The sequence below is a fragment of the Lissotriton helveticus genome, chromosome 9 (genome assembly GCF_964261635.1).
Source record: "Lissotriton helveticus chromosome 9, aLisHel1.1, whole genome shotgun sequence".
Classification (NCBI taxonomy): domain Eukaryota; kingdom Metazoa; phylum Chordata; class Amphibia; order Caudata; family Salamandridae; genus Lissotriton; species Lissotriton helveticus.
This window is the reverse complement of record NC_136070.1, coordinates 112,732,902-112,752,590: the sequence shown is the minus strand read 5'-3', so window position 1 is coordinate 112,752,590 and position 19,689 is coordinate 112,732,902. Positions and strand designations below refer to the sequence as shown.

General features: G+C 43.4%; 1 protein-coding gene across 1 annotated transcript in view; it reads right to left on the bottom strand.

The window, feature by feature from the left end:
• LOC144780984 (lysozyme g-like) overlaps positions 1 to 19,689 on the bottom strand; it is a 104,062-nt gene that overhangs the window by 49,591 nt on the left and 34,782 nt on the right. Inside the window, exons 3-4 of the mRNA XM_078659583.1 lie at positions 9,769 to 9,965; positions 1,030 to 1,168 (exon numbers count right to left, since the gene is read on the bottom strand). Of these exons, the coding sequence (XP_078515709.1) occupies positions 1,030 to 1,168; positions 9,769 to 9,965 (336 nt within the window). The remainder of the gene's footprint in view (positions 1 to 1,029; positions 1,169 to 9,768; positions 9,966 to 19,689) is intronic.

Here is a 19,689-nt window from a genome sequence, read left to right as displayed (position 1 = left end):
GTGACAAAGCCAGCTCGTCATGCGCATAGCGCAGGTAACGCCCATGACGAGCTGGCTTTGTCATCAGCGCTGAAGGGGTTAAGATATGTTTCTGATTAATTGCGTCAAATATTTTTGTAACATTTTATAAAGATTTGCTTGTTCTACTTTGTATGATCAATGTTGTACTTCTACATTGTCTTTCATTAAAAAAAAGAGAAAATAAAATGCTCAACTCGCTGAGCTGCCGTATCAACTTATGAAGATCAGATTGCTGTTGACATGAAAAAAAGTATGAGCCAGGTAGGGCAGGCGAAGAGAAAAAGAAAAAAAGAAAAGACTAAATGAACTTAGTGTGTATTCACAGGAAACTAGACTTGAGTGTGACGTAAAGTGTTCTATACTGGTTCAATGTACACTGCAGGAAGGAAGGGATTCAAATGAGGGAGTTACTGGAAGATGCAGTCACTCAAGCTTGCCTGTTTTTATAGGCTGCAAATCACTAACCAGAGAACTACCCCCCAAATAAAGATTCAGCATCAAGCACGAGTGCCTTGGTATTTGAGTGCCTGGGTATTTCTCCCAACGCAGGGCAAGTACTTTCGAAGGACACTTGACTATAGCCCGCTGCCCTGGTCTACACCAGTCACTAAAGACCTTTTACCAGAATTAAAGGTCTGAGCTGCAGGAGAGGGACTATTACATGGAATAGGACATTTAACGACCTATATAGCCAGGACCACAAAAATGCTTTTAGAACACTGCACCCACAGAGGAAAGAAAATTCTAAATTAAACAGGGAGCTACAGGAAAACAAACTTTGAAATGTTGGATCAGGAGATCTACAAGAGCCATTATTGGCAATCTGCCTATGCTCTTCGGTGGAGCTCCCAACACTCCAATGTTCAAAATACAATCGATGGCTGTTCCTGTGATCGAGTAAAGCATGGCGTTAAAACACAATTGCCTTCTGTAGCACAGAATAGGCCATTTTTGTCAGCTGCAAAACAGTTCATGATATATGTAAAAGACAAGTATTTAAGAACATACCTTTTAATTGTTGCTCACTTGTCCAATCTGAGCACCTCTTCTGGATGGCGGTAATCATATCAACAAGGATTCCAGTTGCTTGTGAAATATGTTCTCTGCTGTCCCACCCCCCTCTGGGTGTGTGGTATCGCTTATCTACCTAATGCAAAGAAAGACAAACAGATTAAAATGAGAACATTTATCTTATTTGTTCTTTAAAAATTGCTTCTGAGCGTACTCTGGTTGTTCCGATAGCTCACAGAATTATCAAGTGGTGATGACTCTCAGTGAAGTGTGGCCAACTAAGCTAGTTGGCTTGTGAGACTGATGTTTCTTTCATCTCTACTTGTTTCTGCACACGACCCTTATGGAGAAAAGAACTTGCTGAGGGAGTCTTGATGACCATTGACTTAGATATGAGGTGTCTAATGTAGGGCGAGGGGGCATATTACAATGGGATACCCAGAGCACAAGATACATTTGTGCCTGCTGTTTGCAATGATGGAAACCCTTTGTATCACACCCATGTCATATTACAGGTGCAGGTGCAGATGCAAACAAGTCATTGCATGCACACGGATTGTGATGCACTATTATAATGGGGTACCCCTTGAAAGCGAGGTATGGAGGTCCCAGGGACCCCTCAAGCTTCCCAGTGCAGGCAGATGCAGTCAAACGCTCCATCCACTTGCAAGGGTATCCCTGTCCCCTTTCGAAAATGAGGCAGACTCATCTTGTGGTGGTGAAACATGGAACCCACTTTAAAGCCCTGCATTCCCTGACGGGCTGTCCCTAGTAGAGGTGCAATCTGTCAGAGTTGAAGCTTGCCTGGGGAGAGTGCACATTTTCATGATAAGCTGCAGCATCTCAGCTTGGCACACCCACTTATGTGTGAGCTGAGGCACAGGCTGGGGCATTGTGCCCAATAGCTCATACAGCTCCAGGAGTGGAGATTCGTGTTGGGTGTGTAGGATAAACACTGACTGTGTACATGTTTCTCATTTAGAATGATCCTATTGCAATGTGTAACATATGGCAATCTTTGAAACCAGGCATGGCATTGGCCCTCCTGGACCTAGGCTGCGCACTTGAGGTAGACTATTGTAGGGTTGGTGAAACTAAGCTCGAGACTAACCATATTCAAAAGGACCACTTTGCTACTAGTGAAAGTGAACAATAAATAACTTGAGTCCTACAGACACATCCTGAAAGCTGCACTGGCTGTGGCTGCCAACTTTTGTCTCATCTATTTCACATAGTATATCCTCTGCTACACTACACTACAGTTATGCTCCTGATCTTTGGTATATGATGACCACGTTGAATTCAGTATGCAGTTTGTCACATGAGGTTAGATTTATCTGCTTTTAGGATTTGGAGAGAACAAAATAAACTACAGAAATCTAATCATCTGTAAAACCAAGTGGTTGTACTTTCCTTTTTGCATCCATGCACGGTTGACCTCCCTGAAGGTCCGTAAACTTCGAAGAAACTCAACTTTTCCATGTTTAAGCTCTTCCCAGTTTACGTTTTCCTTCTTTTAAAATTCTTTGTTAGAACCAAGTGGTCTTGTTGGGTACCTGCTGCTCTCTGCCTAAAACTCACTAGCCCATATATGCACGGAAAGGAATGGCATCAAAACCTCTCTGGGTCAGGATTTGCACTAATGTTCACCTGTACTGCAGCAAGCATGCTGGAAAGACTCCAGTTAAACTCTGTAGAAGGGAATTCAGCAGTCATGGGCTAAAGTTCAGAAACTAGCAGTCCACAATGTTTGGTTGTGGCAACAAACATCAGTGTTCGTATCAAGACGGTTGTCAATAAAATACAACAAAGTTTACAGTCTCACAAAATGCTCTGTCGGCTACAAAGTACAGAAACAGATCAAAATACCATCCTTAATGTTCAGAATTGTGATTTACTACATCTACAGAGAATAACCATGTCTGTTTGCCACCCACTTCTCCTAACTAGGCTTAGAACTGATCCCATCGTGCCATAGCTACTATCAATATCCGAAGTAGCCACAATCACTTCCCTGCCAGATGACTAATCACATTTATAAAAAACGTGAACAAGATCTCTTGTCTCATGAAATTGTTAAGACTAGAAGCAAAACATATCAATCAGCGAAAGAGAGAAATTCTGAAAAAAGGCCATTTCCATCCACCCTCCCAGGACCTGGAACAACACAGCTGACAACGTCAAAATGGTAGATCCTCATGTAATCCAGAAATGGATCGGACACTTAGGAAAACACCTCTTTTTGCACCACAGTAAACACCACCTCTCAACTCTATGCCACTAAACCATCCTGAAACGGTTCAGAGTTCTACCACCCATGTTCAGTATTAGTTGCTCCCCATCTATGCATGCATGTATGTACGTATGTATTTGTACAGAACAAACCTAGTGTTAGACCTGTCTGGCTTTTTGCGTAGTCCCTCCAATTTATTATTTATTTTGTCCCCTTTTTGCCCCTCATACTTTTATTAATTTTTGTGTCCACTAGCTTTTTCAAGGTGTTGGTAAAGGGGATAGGTGTTCTTTCACCCTCATAGTTTTTCACCTCAGGCCTAGAGGCCTTTCCTGACAGGAAAATAGTTGGGAGTCACAAAATGGTGGCTACCAACTGTCCCAACTGACAAACCTAGAATCTGTCCCATAGGATAGAGTAGGGCATTCCAGAACCTTCTGGTCCCTTCTGGACCTCTGAGGGTCAGCCTATAAAAGGCGGAATGCTGGTCAGCCATTTTGTCTTTCCAGAAAGAGAGTCAGCTAGAGGACAGGCTGTAGCAGAAGGTGGGGGTAGGATAGTCAGAGGGTTGTCTTATTGATTCACCACCCTTCCTCCCTTGGGTTACTTGTCCTGACCCTACTGCTTTGGATGGCTGGAGACCCTGGGCGCCTGACCAACCCCTAGTCTAGAAATACAGGGGGGTGAAAAGGAGAAGGAGACTGCAGCGCTGCGGAGCGCAGTCCTCTGCCCAGTTGGAGAGACTTTGAAAGAGTGCTCCTTTATCACCAGCCTCTACCCAGCACCGGGGGTTAAATAGTCCCTGAAAAGGGGTAGAGAATAGGAGCCTACATGTGAGGAGAACTAGTTTTATCCCCCATCTCCTTGAGTGGTAAAGCAGGCTAGTGCCTTGTGACCCTGTGGGTCCTTACCAGACACGCAGTCGGCAGATCGCCAATTCCCCTCTCGAGTCAGAGGAAGGAGAGGGGGCCGGATATCCAGTGAGCAGTGCCGGTTTCTAAGAGGCAGCGCTGATCTCGCCGTGTGCAGGACCCCGGACCGGCCGCGTTGTTGTGGTGGTGCCACTGATCTAGAGAGAGAGAGCTGGCTGAAGGAAGTCGGGCGCTATCGCGCATGCCCCAGGCGGATCCACTTCCCTTTTCCAGGAGGGGTCTTGGAGTAAGAAGGCCCGTGGGGAAGCCACTGTCAGCGGTAGCGTGGCTGAGGCAGACTCCGGTCTGGTGCCGCTAGTCACCCGCGCACGCGCGGAAACACCATTGCTGCCAGAGAGACGACGTGATCAAGCTGAGGAGAGATCGGTGAGAAAGTAGGCGGGAAGCGAGCACCGGCGCTTCCCCTCTCGTGAAACCCCCCTTTTCCTCTGCTAACGCTCTAACAAGGAGGAGCGGTGCCGAGCAGGGGAGGAGGGACGAGGGACAGCAGCGAGCGCCAGAGGAGGTTGGTTACCTCCCTCACTGTGGGACAGAGATTCTGGCCTCAGGGGCCCCACGCATTGAGACCAAGTAAGGAGGTTATGCGAAGGGGGGGAAGTTGGAGGCCAGTGAGTCAACTACAAGGGAATCAGACTGCCGTGTGGCAAAACAAGGGATGAGCTAAGACTGGGGAATGATACCAAGCCTCTTTTAGGGAACTTTGAAGAATCCACTTTCCCCACAGGAGGTTTTCCCTCAGTGAACAAACTATCTTAAACCAATCTCTTTCCCTTACTGTGGCCAGAACTGGTGAGGAGCCTATACAGGGCCATTTAAGTGAAGTATAGAAGCTGCTTCTTTTGGGAGCTACTGTACTGTGATGTGATCTTTTAAAGCCAAATAGAGTGACTAATCTGACAATTTTGAGGAAGTTACAAATCCTATGACTGAATGTAAAAGCGTAGTGAATTGGAAAACTGATTAATGTAGAGATTTGGCAACTGTTAAAGTGTCTCTATTTTCATGACAAACTGTAATGTGTTAAACTGAAATTTTAAAAGACAAAAGAGCAAAAACAATTTTTATAAACAAGCTCATATTTTTCCAACATTGGTGTAGTGTCATTTTTGGGTGTTAATGCGTTAATTTACTGCTGGGTGGTTTGCAACCTTCACACATGTGCCTCTAGTATTTGTGACTTACCCTAGGCCAGGCTACCCTAGGTGACCTGACATCCCAGGTTCCAACACCTAGGTAAATGGCAGACGAGCTATCTAAGCAGAGATGTGCAGGGTTCTGAGAGCACATGTGGACTACTCTCTGTGTAAAAATGTAGTGGTCATCAAAGAGATGTGTGATTAGCTCTTTCATAATTTAAAGAAGAGTTGGGTGACCTTGACAGATATGGGGAAGGAGTTCCACATCCAGAATGCATTTATAGACAAGATCTGTGTCATGGTTTTTTCATTTTTCCACCTCGTTGTCTCTAGTCTGATAGTGTCCCGGGTGGGGTGGTTGTAGAGACTTTTAATATCTTGTGGCAAGTCAAGCTTTCCTCGCTTCATATGCTCTTTAAATACTATCACATACGTACATCGGAAGCCTTTTCTAGAGACTTTCACCACTCAGTCAATTCAATAAAAAAATTTGCCTACAGCAAAAATAATATAGCCAGCTTTATTTACAAAATATTGCTCAGAGAATATTCACAATATCCACATTTCTAATAACCAATAACAAAAACTTCCTCTACAGCTTAGAGATGGATCTGGAGTTATCTGTGCTAATTAGGAACCCTACTGAAAACTGTCAAATAAGTAGAAAAAGAAAGCACATATTGCTAAAAGTATGCAGCAAGCTACATACCTTTAGCAATATATCATGGCTATGTAATCTATCTGCTATTGTCAGACTGGTTATATCCCATGTGTGCAAACAAACCCAGAGGGGTGCAAGCAGAAACAGATAGAGTAGCTATTTCCTCCCTTGATGTCAATATATCACAGACCTGGTCTTCCATTTCTTCGCCATCTCCTCTATCTCAATTGATGTATTTGCTCACCCTTTTGAACTTTTCTCTTTTTTCTCTTTTTTCCTATATTTCCACATTTTCCTGATCCCCTTCCAAGCACAAAGCACTCTCTCTGTTCTGTTTGTGTGGTTCTATTTTCAGCTTCGAGGATAACAGTTCCCTGTATAGTTTGGTTCACTGTCAAGCATTTGGAACCTATTCGGACAGCACGTATTTTGCATGGAAAGTCAAATGTTGCCAAGATTTCTGTGGGAATTTCCATAAGGAGGAAACTGGATTGGTGCCATTTCTTACATGTCATATCCTATTTGTGTGCAGGGCTTTGATTTCTCTTTCAGTTTTGTGTTTAAGCCTCATCTTCATTTAAGCTTGTCTGAGTCCAACCTCATGGCCATGGAAGTAGTCGGATATTAAGGGACCTTCTGGACTATTAAGATAATGAAAGCCAATCCACTTTTCAGCAGAAGCGCAATACTTCTAATGGGACGGTACTGGCACTTCTGAATAATCAACAGATACTCTAGGGTGGTGAGTACCTGCATCTCTGGCACTTCATTTCAAGCACTGTTGTGAACAGGGTGATTTTCATTAAAAAACAATTTTTTTTATCACCAAATAGAATGAGACAGAGTTTATCACGACACCCTTCCTCGTAAATGTGGGCAAAATGAAATTTAAATAAAACAATCAGTCCATGCTGCTTCAATCCATATTGTTATTTTGTTTTTGATCACTGACTGTTACAAGCTCCACAGAGAATAAGCACTGACAAAGCTAATAGGTCTTACCTATGCAAGAGCAATTGGGTATGCCAATATCTTTTAGCCATGTTGTACACCAGCATGGCTGCTGTTCAGCATGGATAAAAGTTGCTGGGACATAGAGTGTGGTGTGGAGTGTCATAGAGTGGAGTGTGGTAGAGTGTCGTGGAGTGGTTTAGAGTAGAGTGAATAGTTGTGGTGTGTTGTACAGCAGAGAGTTGTCAAGTAGTGTCGTTTAGCAGAGAGGTGTAAAGTTGTTGGGCGTAGAGTGGAGTGCCGTAGAGTGGAATGCCACTGAGTGGACTTAGAGTTGTATAGTGGAGTAGCGTAGTTTGGAGTGGAGAGGACTAAAGTTAAGTGTCATACAGAGGTGTAGAATGGCGAAGAGGGGAAGTGCGTGGAGTAGAAGGGCATAGAGTGGAGTAGACTGTGGTGGCATAGAGTGGAGTGGTGTAGAGTGGGGTAGTGGAGTACTTCTGGCAAGAGTGAGCTCTTCTCACAAGCCGTTTGAACCACTTAACATGTACTGCCGGCTATACCACCAACTCATGACGTGATGATAAACACATGACGAGTGTTACAAACAGTGCTGATAATGTGGTTAGCAGTCCAGGAATGGACCTAATTGTGATAATTACCCTAGTATGGGTTCATCCCCACCACAGACATTCAGAGGGGATTGGCAGAATTTTAAAAACTTTATAGCTCAGGGTCAGTTGCACTTCTTAATGTCACTTCCAAAGTTATGTACTCTTTTATCTTGTGAAAGACACCTTGATGTGGCCTACGTCATTTATCTTAAATCAAAGCCCGCTGTTGTCCAGCTGGACTCAACTGATGGCTCAATTCTCCATTATATTTATATCAAAAATGTATTACACAATCAGCTCAAGCTGGTCTATTAATGCTCAAACTGTGAAATCAGGAATTTCTGAATTACGCCATTCATTTCCAACACCTGGCATCAGAGGTCACTTGGACAGGTGAGTCCACTACTGCAGCCTTTCATCAGGGTCCCGGAGACGATCTCAAAGATTTCTTGTGGTTAGTGTTAAATCAACCAACCACATTGGCGACTTTAATCAACCTAAAGCTGCAAATGGATGCCCAGAAAAAAATTCGGAAAACCAAGGGATGTACTTAAAATTTAAGACCTTGACTTAATAAATTCCCAGATGGCACTGATGTTACGCCTCAGGCAGCAGAACCAATGCAGATTGGGGAATCGTGAATGACCCTGACAACCAAAGAAAGGAAAAGCCGTAGGGAGACATGATTGTGTTTCTACTGTGGAAAGACCGGACATTTGGTGAGAGGCTATCCTCAGTTACAGGCAAACAACTCAGCTCGTCCATGTACAACGGGCATGTGAATGGCTCTCAATTACTGAACTGTGCTTTACTGATTAATCGCATAGATTTCATGCAAGTTAATTCTTGAGCTCTTGTGATACTTCTTGCTGTAGTAGATTCTGGAGCATCTGATTGCTTTATGGGTAATCTATTTCAAACTGGATGCTAGATTCCTATCAAGGTGAAAAATGTGAAGGAAGCAAAACAAGGAATTGATGCGACTGCTCTCACTTCAGATATGTTTTCCATTACTGATTCACTTCAATTTAATCAATGTTCCATCCTATCCCTTTCTATTGTTCTTGTCTCTACATGACTTAGAAAACATCACTCCCATATAGACTAGAATACGCAACCATTAACTCATCTTACTGCGATACACAGTGCTTTCAAAATCAGTCACTGACAAGACTCGGGCTTAATTTAGAGTTTGGAATGAGGGTTAATCCGTCACAAACATGCGCCTTATTATATGTGCATTATATCCTATGTGCCCTGTAATAAGGCAGATCGGATATCCGCCACGTGTGACGGATTAACCCGCCCCCCCAAACTCTAAATTAGGCCATCAGCCTGAAAAACAGAAAGAGAAATCAAAGCCCTGCACAGAAATAGGATATGACATGTAAGAAATGGCACCAATCCCAGTTTCTGCCTTATGAAAATTCTCACATAAATCTTGTCAACATCTGCCTTTCAATGACAAATTCTTCTGAAGCCACCCCAAAAGTGCAGAAGGATGTGGAGGTTGTTCATCCAAATTATCATGAATTTATAGATGTGTTAATCAAGAAAAGAGCTAACACTCTTCCACCTCAATGAGAGTACGACAGACACATTTTTCTATTACCTGGAGAACCTATTCCACACGGGAAGATCTGTCCACTGCACTGAAGGTGAAAGAGGCTGAAATAGTACAACAATAACTTCAATAAAACTTTGCTAAAAGCTTCATTCGACAGACCACCTTTCCAGCAGGGGCCCCAATCCTTTTTGTCTCGAAGGCAAATGGAAAATACCAGCCATGCATAAACTGTCGAGAATGAATGTAATTATCATAAGAAATCAATATCTGCCATCCCTCATGTCCGTATATCTGGACCAAGTCAAATCTGTTAAAGTATTGTATAAGTTGGATCTCAGAGGAACATACAACTTCGTAGGGATACGTGAAAAGGATGATTGGAATTTGGCATTCAATACTCAGTATTGGCCTTTTGAATACTGGTACTGTCTTTCGTCTTCTGTAATGTCACTGCAGCCTTCCAGCATTTTGTCAACAACATATCCAGTGATATTCTGGATCTGTGCATAGTGATCGGAAGGATTGGAGTTAGGACAGAACATGTGCATCAAGCCCTGAGCCCCAGATGATAACCAATGCAGGCAAAACCACAATCTCACATAGGACAGTAGAACAAGATAACAGGAATTTATACATACAAACCTGCATGAGTCCAAAGGCATTGCCGTGGTCACCCCACCCTTGGTTCAGGGCGGCTCCAGCACGGGACTCCCGTGACATTATCCCAGCAATAATGCCTACTTGTACATTCTTCTCCCTTGCTACGCTTTCGATAAGGCCCTTATATTTCTGCATCCTGGAGAAGTCAGTCTGAGCCATCTTACGAGATGCGGCAACTCCTGAAATCATAAATCAATAGTTTGTCCTTGTTCACTCACAATCATGCATGAAAAAAAAAATTAAATTCGTTTTAGATCCAGATGACTGTTTATTCCTCCCAGTTCCTATAATGGTTCACAGACCTTGAACACAACCCTGTGCTTTGCAACCTGTTTCCAGTCTGAACAGAAACAATAACTTGGGGCAGACTCCATGATTATGCTTTGCAAAGTCAACCGAAACTGGCAAAAGGGGAAGCTAAATCTTGCTTCTGAGTCCAGCTTGTGGGAAAGACTTTCCCTATATGACCTGAATTTATACAAATGTTACAGAACTTGGGAACTACAGTGTGAATGGAACAAGAAAGATTGCATGAAAGAATCAAAGTTCAGGTTTGTCTACTGAAATGGATTGAGAAAGTGGCGCTAAGTTCACAACTATAGGAAACAGCAAAGGTAATGTCAGGTTCATAAACTAAAGGAGAAAAAAAAGAACTTTCAGACTCAAGTCGCAGGGAGAAAAAGAAACTAGTTTGAGGCTCGTGACCAAAAAGTGACAGAAAAGTGCTGTCAGATTCTTAAAGCAAAAGGCATAGAGAAGGCACTGTGAAGTTCATAAAGTATAAGGACAGAAAAGGTACTATCAGATTCCTGAATTATAATGGGCATGGACTGATTAACCTTACACTGTTATGTTATGTTATGTTAAAAGTATTTGTAGAGCGCACTTACACCGAGCGGTTTCATGGCGCTGACAGCGGGGTGGCAACAGTAGTAGAAAGACGGAAGCTTGCTCATATGCTTGTGAGAACAAAAGGGTTTTAAGACGTGTTCTGAATTGTGAGTAGCAGGTTACAGATCTAAGTTCAGTCGGGAGAGAATTCCAGAAATGAGGAGCCAGGAAGGAGAATTTGAGGCCGCCATGTTTTTTCCGTTTAAATTAGGGGGTCGTGAGCAGGTTGAGGTGGGAGGAGCGGAGTTCACGTGCAAGGGCATAGCGGTGAATCCTAGAGGAGATGAAGGCTGGGCCCTGGCCAGCAAGGGAGATGGAACAACCCAGTTTAAATATGCAGCGTTTGGCCACCGGGAGCCAGTTGAGGCTCTTCATTAAAGGGCTGACGTGTAGATGCTTAGGTTGATGGAAGTTAAGCCTAGCTGCTTGGTTTTGTACCAGCTGTAGGCGGCGAAGTTGGTATGATGGGATGCCAAAGTAGAGTGAGTTTGCATAATCAATGCAGGAGATGACCAGGGCCAAGATAACAAGAGTGAGGGCCTCAGCAGTCAAAAATCTACAGATCTTCCGAATTCTGCTAAAGTAGTAAGTATGGCAACAGAAATGCATGGACTGCCTAGGTCAAATGAAAGCCAGATGAAAGAACCACAGCACGGAGTGAACTATTCTGTGGCAAACCTGGCATGGCTTTTATTAAGTTTAGCTATTTAACTTAGGCCTTGCTGTATGTCAACATGGTCATTTTTGTGTCCATTGAATGCATTGCTGTCCTGTCTGTGGGTTAGACCCTAGAAGACGGGTCTATTCATAACTAACGCAGGCCTCTCAGCATCATACCGACTTCAAAATGATACGTGCTCCATTGTCACATACTTTTCTGTTGCCACAAAAGGGGATTTTTCATCCCTCTGCAGTATTTTACAATTCATGCTAGTGCTAACGCGGGATTACTGGTTACTAGTTACCTTACCAAATCCCATACTATGTCGACTGAATCGTTGGTACCTGTCATTGAGTAAAAGGTAATCTTTCAATAGATCAATCAATTTAAGAACTTACACCACTCTAAATGACCACTGACCAAATTTTAAGTTTCAAAGATTTAATATAAAGTCAAAGATAACTGAAGATACAAACTTCTCAAAATGAGATTAAGAAGATAAATCGGTATCACTATGAACATGAACTTTTTGAATAGTCTGAAAAACAGAATTATAAGTACAAGCTCAAAAACCATAAGGGTTGCCAAAATGGATACAAGTTGCAACCTCAAAGTCATTACAGAAAAGAAAAATTAAGGTTAGTCTGTCCCTACGCTATACTAAGTGACATCCCTACTTAGCAAGATCTTTACCCCTCTAGGTGTCAGCCGTGGTGACTTCCTAAGAAGATCACGCACTTCTCTTTGTCTCTTCTCTGATAATGGGTCTCTCCTGATCAGCCTATCTGCCTACCCATCCGCTTCCTTAGGCTCCCAAAATCATCTGCTCTGCTCTCCTCCCGGGTCTCTTTCCCTAATACCAAACCACATTTCCAAAAGAAACGCCCCTTGGGACGCCCCTCACGTGGTACATCTTTGCACGGCAAACTCCATGATGGTACTCTTGAAGACCCTCGTTAAAGTTGACCTTGGTTCCCAGGCTTCTTCTCCAGTGCGCTGATACCCCCTGAAATTCCTGGAAACTCCTACAGGCCTGCTCCAAGCGCCACTGAACAAAGCCCCTTTCATTCTAGCTGATTAAGACCCTCGCACCTGCATACAGCCCGTCCTACAGTGGGCCTCAAATTCCAGACTTCACCATATCTATAGGTCATAAAATATAAGCGAAGCTCTATACTTGGCACCTCTCGACTTCTCCTCTAACGAGCACATGGCACATCAAAGGAGATGACATTATCAGTTCAGGCCTACGTGATTTACATGAAGCGGGTCCCTGCACTCTGAAAACATTTTACTTGATTTAAACAGCATTCTTAACTAACATACATTTCTTAAAGTACACATCTATAAAGCATATATTTCAAACTAAATTCGAAAGTACATTTTGGAAGAACCACGTTAACCCCATCCCACATTATTTTAGCAGCACGTTTAGATTTGCTTGTGAATTGCCATGAGGCCTACACAATATACTGGATTTTTAGAGTTACATTCAACTCTTACATTATTCCTTTAACATGAGAACGTGAGGTTTTCATATTCATCCCAAACATCTCTACATTAGTCTTCACACAGTTATGATCATTGTTACTCTACTCGAACATTCTATGCATTTCACCACTGAATATAAGACACTCGGTGTATTTCACTTCTAAATATAAACACTCTGGTGCAAAGTACATGTTAACTAACTACGTGCTTGTAAATATGGTACACTTATACATTTTTCAAACTTGTGCTCTCTCAGTCCCCCCTTTGATGACCTTCAGGGGTCATCACCATCAAGACACTAAAATGTAGAACCCTTCAAAGTGAAGTCATAGCTGTGCCACTTCTTTTCATACTCTCTAATGCTTTCAGACTCTTGTATTGATTGTCCTGCATCGCTGTCAACTCTTCCTCTTGTTTCCTCATAGTTCTCTGTAACCTATTTGCTCTATAACATTGATACAAACGCACCAATCCCCACAAAGTGATTACACAAATCACTATTATGATGATGGGTTTCAGTATGTACCAAACGATACCCTTTCCTAAGTTGGCAAACCAACTTCCAACTTTACCCATTCCATGACCTACTTTTTCCCACACATTTACCTTTGCCAAGTCCTCAATTTCGTAGTGTATGGCAGTGATGTTTTGTATATACTTCTCTAGAGGTTTTGAATTGTCTGGAATGTAAGTGCAGCATTCCTGGACCTTCAAAGCCTTACAGACTCCTCCCTCTTTAGCTAACAGAACGTCTAAAGCAAGTCGGTTCTGAAGAACCATTGCCCTAATCGATTGCATCTCCCCTTCTATCAGCATCAATGATCTTGCAGTACTGGCAGATAGCCTATCTACGACTGTAGCTAACCTCCTGATCTTAATGTCATTCAATATCAGTCCCAAGAAAGGGAATGCAGCACCGAGTACATCTCCAACTACTTCTGCTGCACCCAGCCCTCGCTTCCATCTAGTTGGTATTTCTTTCTTTGGTGTGTCTAAATTCTCAACATGATATATTTTAGGGAAGACAACAGCCAGATAGCATGATCCGTACCAATTATCTGGTAACTTCACATAAGCATTTCTTCCACATACAAAATATACATTTGGTATTGCTTGCATCCCTTTCAAAAAGTCCTTAGAATAGTACTCCAATTGAAAGGCATGTTCACAATTGACTTGACCTACATAAAAATTCTCATAATAGGAGTAACTCCTGTGTATGCACAGTTTCCCCCGTTTCTCCTTATCCAAAGCAATTGGACCAATACTACCTTTTCTTTGATGTGCCCTTTCCTCTTTGGTCCAATCTGTTTCCCATTGTCCTGATGCCTTCAAAATCTTCTGTCTCCTGTATCTAGTATCTACCTGTCCTATAAACTTTTTCTCAACTTCTGATATTTGACAAGTCAGATTGTTTCTTCGAGCATGTGAAGTATCTAACGTTTTCCATGGAATAAACCATTTGTGTAATCTGTCTTCGCTTTTGTAATAGTCCCATTTGTTCAAATGCTTGAAATTCGGGACCTCTGGCAATGTCAAGTCGAAATTCGAGAAATAATACTCAAATCCATCTCGTCCATAAAATATGCTCAACAACAAACTGCATGTTATTCCATATGTCAATGGAAGATGATGGTATCTGATACCCTCCTCCACAGAAGCTGGTAATTGCATACAAACGTAACAATCCTTCACTTCCATGGCATCAACATATTCATAAAGCAATTTAGCATAAGCATTTGACTTGTAATTTCCCTGTGACTCATCTGTATGTAGCCTTTTTATTTCTGCATCTAACAACGCTTTGTCTTTATCATTGATGTTTCCCTTTTCCTTAATAATGGTAGTTTTCGGTGTTGACACTCCCTTGACCTCCTTGACTGCAGTTTCATCCCTCTCGTGTCCCACTAGGAATGGAACAGTTACCACTAAAATTATAAGAGAAACCACTACTCCTAAAAATGTAACAACTATACATTTTGCCCTGCGGTTCGGGTTGCCAGCCTCCATGTTCTCCAACAGTGTAGTTCTTGACTTTCTTCCAGCATTCACTTCTTCTCTTTCCTGAACCAAAAGTCTTTCTTTCTCGCAATGTCTTTCTTTTGAACACTTGGAAGCTTGACAATTTATTTCCGCAAAACAGTTCAAAGTCCCATAGAAATTAGACAACCCTAGCCCTTCTCCATCCACTAAAAGGAAACCCCTATCACTTTTCTTCTTCCACTCGGCGCTAGGTTATCTTGCAACAAGTTTACAATTTCTTTTCAAAAGTCTTATTTTCATCTAAAGTTATGTATGGCTCAAAGAGGGACACTACGTCTTCATAAATGTCCATCCGAAGTATCATTCCCTCAGGTTCTGGGCAGTTCGTACCACAACATGGAAAGTCAACTTTTTCTAGGATTATTCTCCTTATTTCGCTCAGGACAAGTGGACGGACGAAATTGAGAGTTAGCGTTTTTTCAATTTCTACTCCTGGTACTATCAGCTCTACATCCACAATCACAAAGGGGTCCGTTCTAATCAGGATCACTTTCTTCACCTTTCCAGTTCTGCGCCCCCTTGAAGACATTCGCAATATGGTATTAATCCACAACAATGAGTGCTCCTAGAATTTCTACTACTCGCTCAAGCATTTCCAAACGAAGAAGAGTTCCCTCCAATATTGGATATCGTGAACAGCAAACTGGAAACTCAACTGTCTCTAAAATCAATTTTCTTATTCCGCTCAGGAGAGCAGGATGAACGATGTTGAGTGTCAGCAACCTTTCGGTCTCCGCTCCTGGCAGTAGAAACCTTATTTGCACTGTGATGATCGGGTCAGTTCTGACCAGGTCCACTTCCCGGATCCTCCCGGTTCTGTGCCCCCCAGACATCTGCAACGAGGTAGGTCCAGTCGGGAGTAGAGTATCTTCTACTAGGCACTCGCACCCTCCTTGATCTTCTAAGACCCTCCTCGGCTTGATCCTGGATATCTTCTTCTGGATCTGAGTCTTCGGGTATAGGAGTAAGCGTTTCTTCCTGGGCCGACCTCAAACTTAGCCTTCTTCTCCTTGCTGGCCAAGTGGCAGCTCCAAGCCTTATTCTCCTATTCCTTGTCCTCTCACTTGGTTCTTGGTCGCTCTGATACGGATCTGAGTCTGAGTCGTATTCACTTCTGCTCTCTCCTTCAGTTGCGTCTTCCGTCTCACTGCCGTCCTGCCTTCGCTCTTCTTCTGAATCCGTTGCGTTCCCAACTTCTTCCGACACCTCCTCAGCTGCTGCAATCCCTTCTTGCGACCCTTCTTCCACTTCCGGGCTTTCGTCTGGGATAGGAGCTGTTTCTTCTAGAGGTGCTGGAACTCTTCGAGTGTGGGATGCATGGATCCAATTTGGCAGCCCCCCGCACTTCACCGCGGTGTTCGTTATCAGGATTACCTGAAAGGGCCCACGCCAGCGAACATCTAGGCAGTTCTTCCGGACGTGTTTTTTAACCAACACCCAGTCCCATGGGTTCAGGTCATGACACAGGTTCCTCGATGCTGGAACTTCAGCCGCATGCACCTGAAGGGACACAGAATGGATGGCGTCAGACAGTCCTTTACAATAATCCAAGATCAGATCATCTGTAATATTCAATAGGGCAGTAGTTGGAACTGTGGGAAGTCTCATGGCCCTCCCCATCAGGATCTCGTGGGGAGAGAGACCTGTCCTCCTGTAAGGTGTGCTGCGCATGCTCATGAGCACTAAAGGAAGAGCATCTGGCCAACTCAAAGATGTGGATGCCACTACTTTAGCCAATCTATTCTTCAATGTGCCATTCACTTGTTCCACAATTCCTGAAGCTTCTGGTCGATAACTACAATGCAGCTTTTGATCGATATTCAGTGTGGAGCACAACATCTTCACTATTTCGCTGTTAAAATGTTTTCCTCTGTCAGATTCCAAAGAGGCAGGCACCCCGAAGCGCGGTATCAACTCCCTGAGCAACAATTTAGCCACTGTGAGTGTATCGCACCTACGTGTAGGGTATGCTTCAACCCATCTGGAAAATACGCATACAATCACCAACACATACCGAAGGCGATTAACTCTTGGCATTTCGATGAAATCTAGTTGCATTCTATTGAAAGGCCCCCCCGACCTCCCAATGTGACTCAGTGTGACTGGTGTTCGTTTGCCTACGTTCAGTTGTTGGCAGGTAACACATCGCTTACATACTGATTCTGCTGCTATTCTAAATTTAGGGCAATACCAAGTTTGCCTAAACACTCTCATCATAGCATCCCTTCCTAGATGTACTGGACCATGTATGTCTCTCGCCATGGGATTAGCTAATTCTTCAGGTAACACGGCTCTCCCATCTGCTGAAACCCAAAAATCCATTTCACTTCGCACACAACCTGCTGTTTCCCATGCCCTCTTCTCAGTTTCTGGTGCATTCTCCTGCATTATTCTTAAATCCTCCCAAGTGTCTACAGTTTCTAACATCATACTTAATTCAGTCTTTTCTTCTGCACCTTCTATTTCCACCTTTGAGAAAGAATAATTTTGTTCCGCACAATAGCGTGCGACTTCATCAGCATATCTGTTACCTTGTGACACAAAATCTGTATTTTTAGTATGTGCTACACACTTTACTATTGCGATGCCAACTGGACCTTGTAATGCTTCTAACAAAAGTCTCACAAATTCTCCATTTCGAATGGGCGAACCAGAGGAGGTCATGTAACCCCTCTGAGACCACAACTGCCCGAAATCATGAACCACACCGAAACCATATTGGCTGTCCGTGTAGATGGTGACTCTCTTTCCGTTTCCTGCTATGCAGGCACGAGTTAGGGCAATAATTTCTGCTACCTGTGCGGAATGTACTCCTTCCAGGCAAGCGGCTTCCACAACTCCAGTAATAGTACAAACAGCATAAGCTGCTCTCAACCGACCAGTATCGTCTCTTAAACATGAGCCATCAACAAAGTAAATTTCATCGGGGTCAGACAACGGCTCATCCACAATATCTGGTCTGGGTTTCGTGCATAGTTCAGTCACATCAAGGCAATCGTGGTCTTCACATCCTTTGCCTTCTATTACAGTAGGTAATGGCATCAAAGTAGCAGCATTCAAGACAGAGCATCTCCTAAGAGTCACGTTCTCCGCAGCAAGGATAACTTGCTCGTAGCGCGTGAGCCTACTATTGGTCAGATGCTGCGTCTTCGTCCTGGTCATTAGCAATTCAACTGAATGTGGTACATACACCACCACTGGATGTCCCATCACAATACTCTCGCTCCTTTCAATGCTGACACCCGTTGCAGCAACGGATTTGAGACATCCGGGCAACGCTGCGGCTACTGGATCTAATGTAGCCGAAAAATATGCAACTGGTCTACGGGCATTTCCGTGGGTCTGTGCCAAGACTGACAAAGCACATCCCTCTCTCTCACAGCAATAGAGTGAAAAGGATTTCTCATATTCGGGCATTCCCAGAGCCGGAGCACGACATAAATCGTCTCTCAGCTGCAAGAACGCCACCAAACATTCTTCATCCCATGGTACCGGATCACTCACCTCCTTGTGCGTCAGTTTCTGTAAGGGTTTTGCTTTCAGTGAAAAGTTAACTATCCACTGTCGGCAGTAACCCACCATTCCTAGGAACATTCTAACTTCTCTCTGTGTTGTAGGCGCATTCATTTTCATTATCGCCTCAATCCTCTCTGGTGACACCTTACGTTTTCCTTTCTCTAACCGGTGCCCCAAATACTGTACTTCTGTCAGACAGTATTGTAACTTGCTCGGAGATACCTTATGTCCATTTTTGGCTAAATGATTCAGTAAGGCAATTGAATCTGCTTTACAGGCTTCCTCTGTCTCTGACGCAACAAGTAGGTCATCTATGTACTGGACCAGAACCGAGTTCTGCGGCAGTACTAGATTTTCAAGATTCTTCTTCAACAACTGGTTGAAGATGGATGGACTGTCTGTGAATCCTTGTGGGATTCGACACCATGTTAAAACGCGATCTTCCATTTTAAAAGCAAAAAGATACCTGCTCTCTTCATCCAATGGGATGGAAAAGAAAGCCTGGCAAAGATCTATCACTGTGAACCATTCTGCTTGACATGGTATTTGAAACAATATCACTGAAGGATTCGGTACCACGGGACAACATGAAACGACTATGTTGTTAATTTTTCGTAAATCCTGCACTATCCTGAATTTCCCGCTAGGTTTCTGCAAACCCATAATCGGGGAGTTACAAGGACTACCCATGATTTCTTTCAGTATTCCCTGTTGTATCATTGACTCGATCACAGGTTTTATCCCCGCAATCGTTTCCTGGGACAATTTGTATTGAGGCGTTCTTGGAAACTCAACATTTGGTTTTACCAGAATTTTTACCGGTTCTACCCCTTTAATCAATCCTATATCTTCTCCTGTGAAATCCCACACCTCTGACGCCACTGCATCTCTTAAATCTTGGGGAAGATCTTCTACAGTCAGAGTAGGATATAGTTCTACACAGAATTTTGAATTGGCCACCTTAAAGGTAGCATCATCGTCGGTAGTCTGTACCTCCACTCCTTGTGGGGTGCAGTATATGGTGCAATTCAATTTGCACAACAAATCCCTTCCTAACAGACATACCGGACTCGAGTCACAAACCACAAACTGATGTTCGTTCATGTGGTTTCCAATTTTCACAGACACTGGTTCTGTCAAAGGACTAGTCATTCTTTTATTTGCGACTCCTACCACCTGAATAGTTTCCCCTGACATTGGCAAGTCTGGAACCACCGCTGATCTCAGAGTCGAACGAGTAGCCCCAGTATCCACTAAGAACGTAGTGGGACACCCTGCCACTTCTGCCTCAACAAATGGCC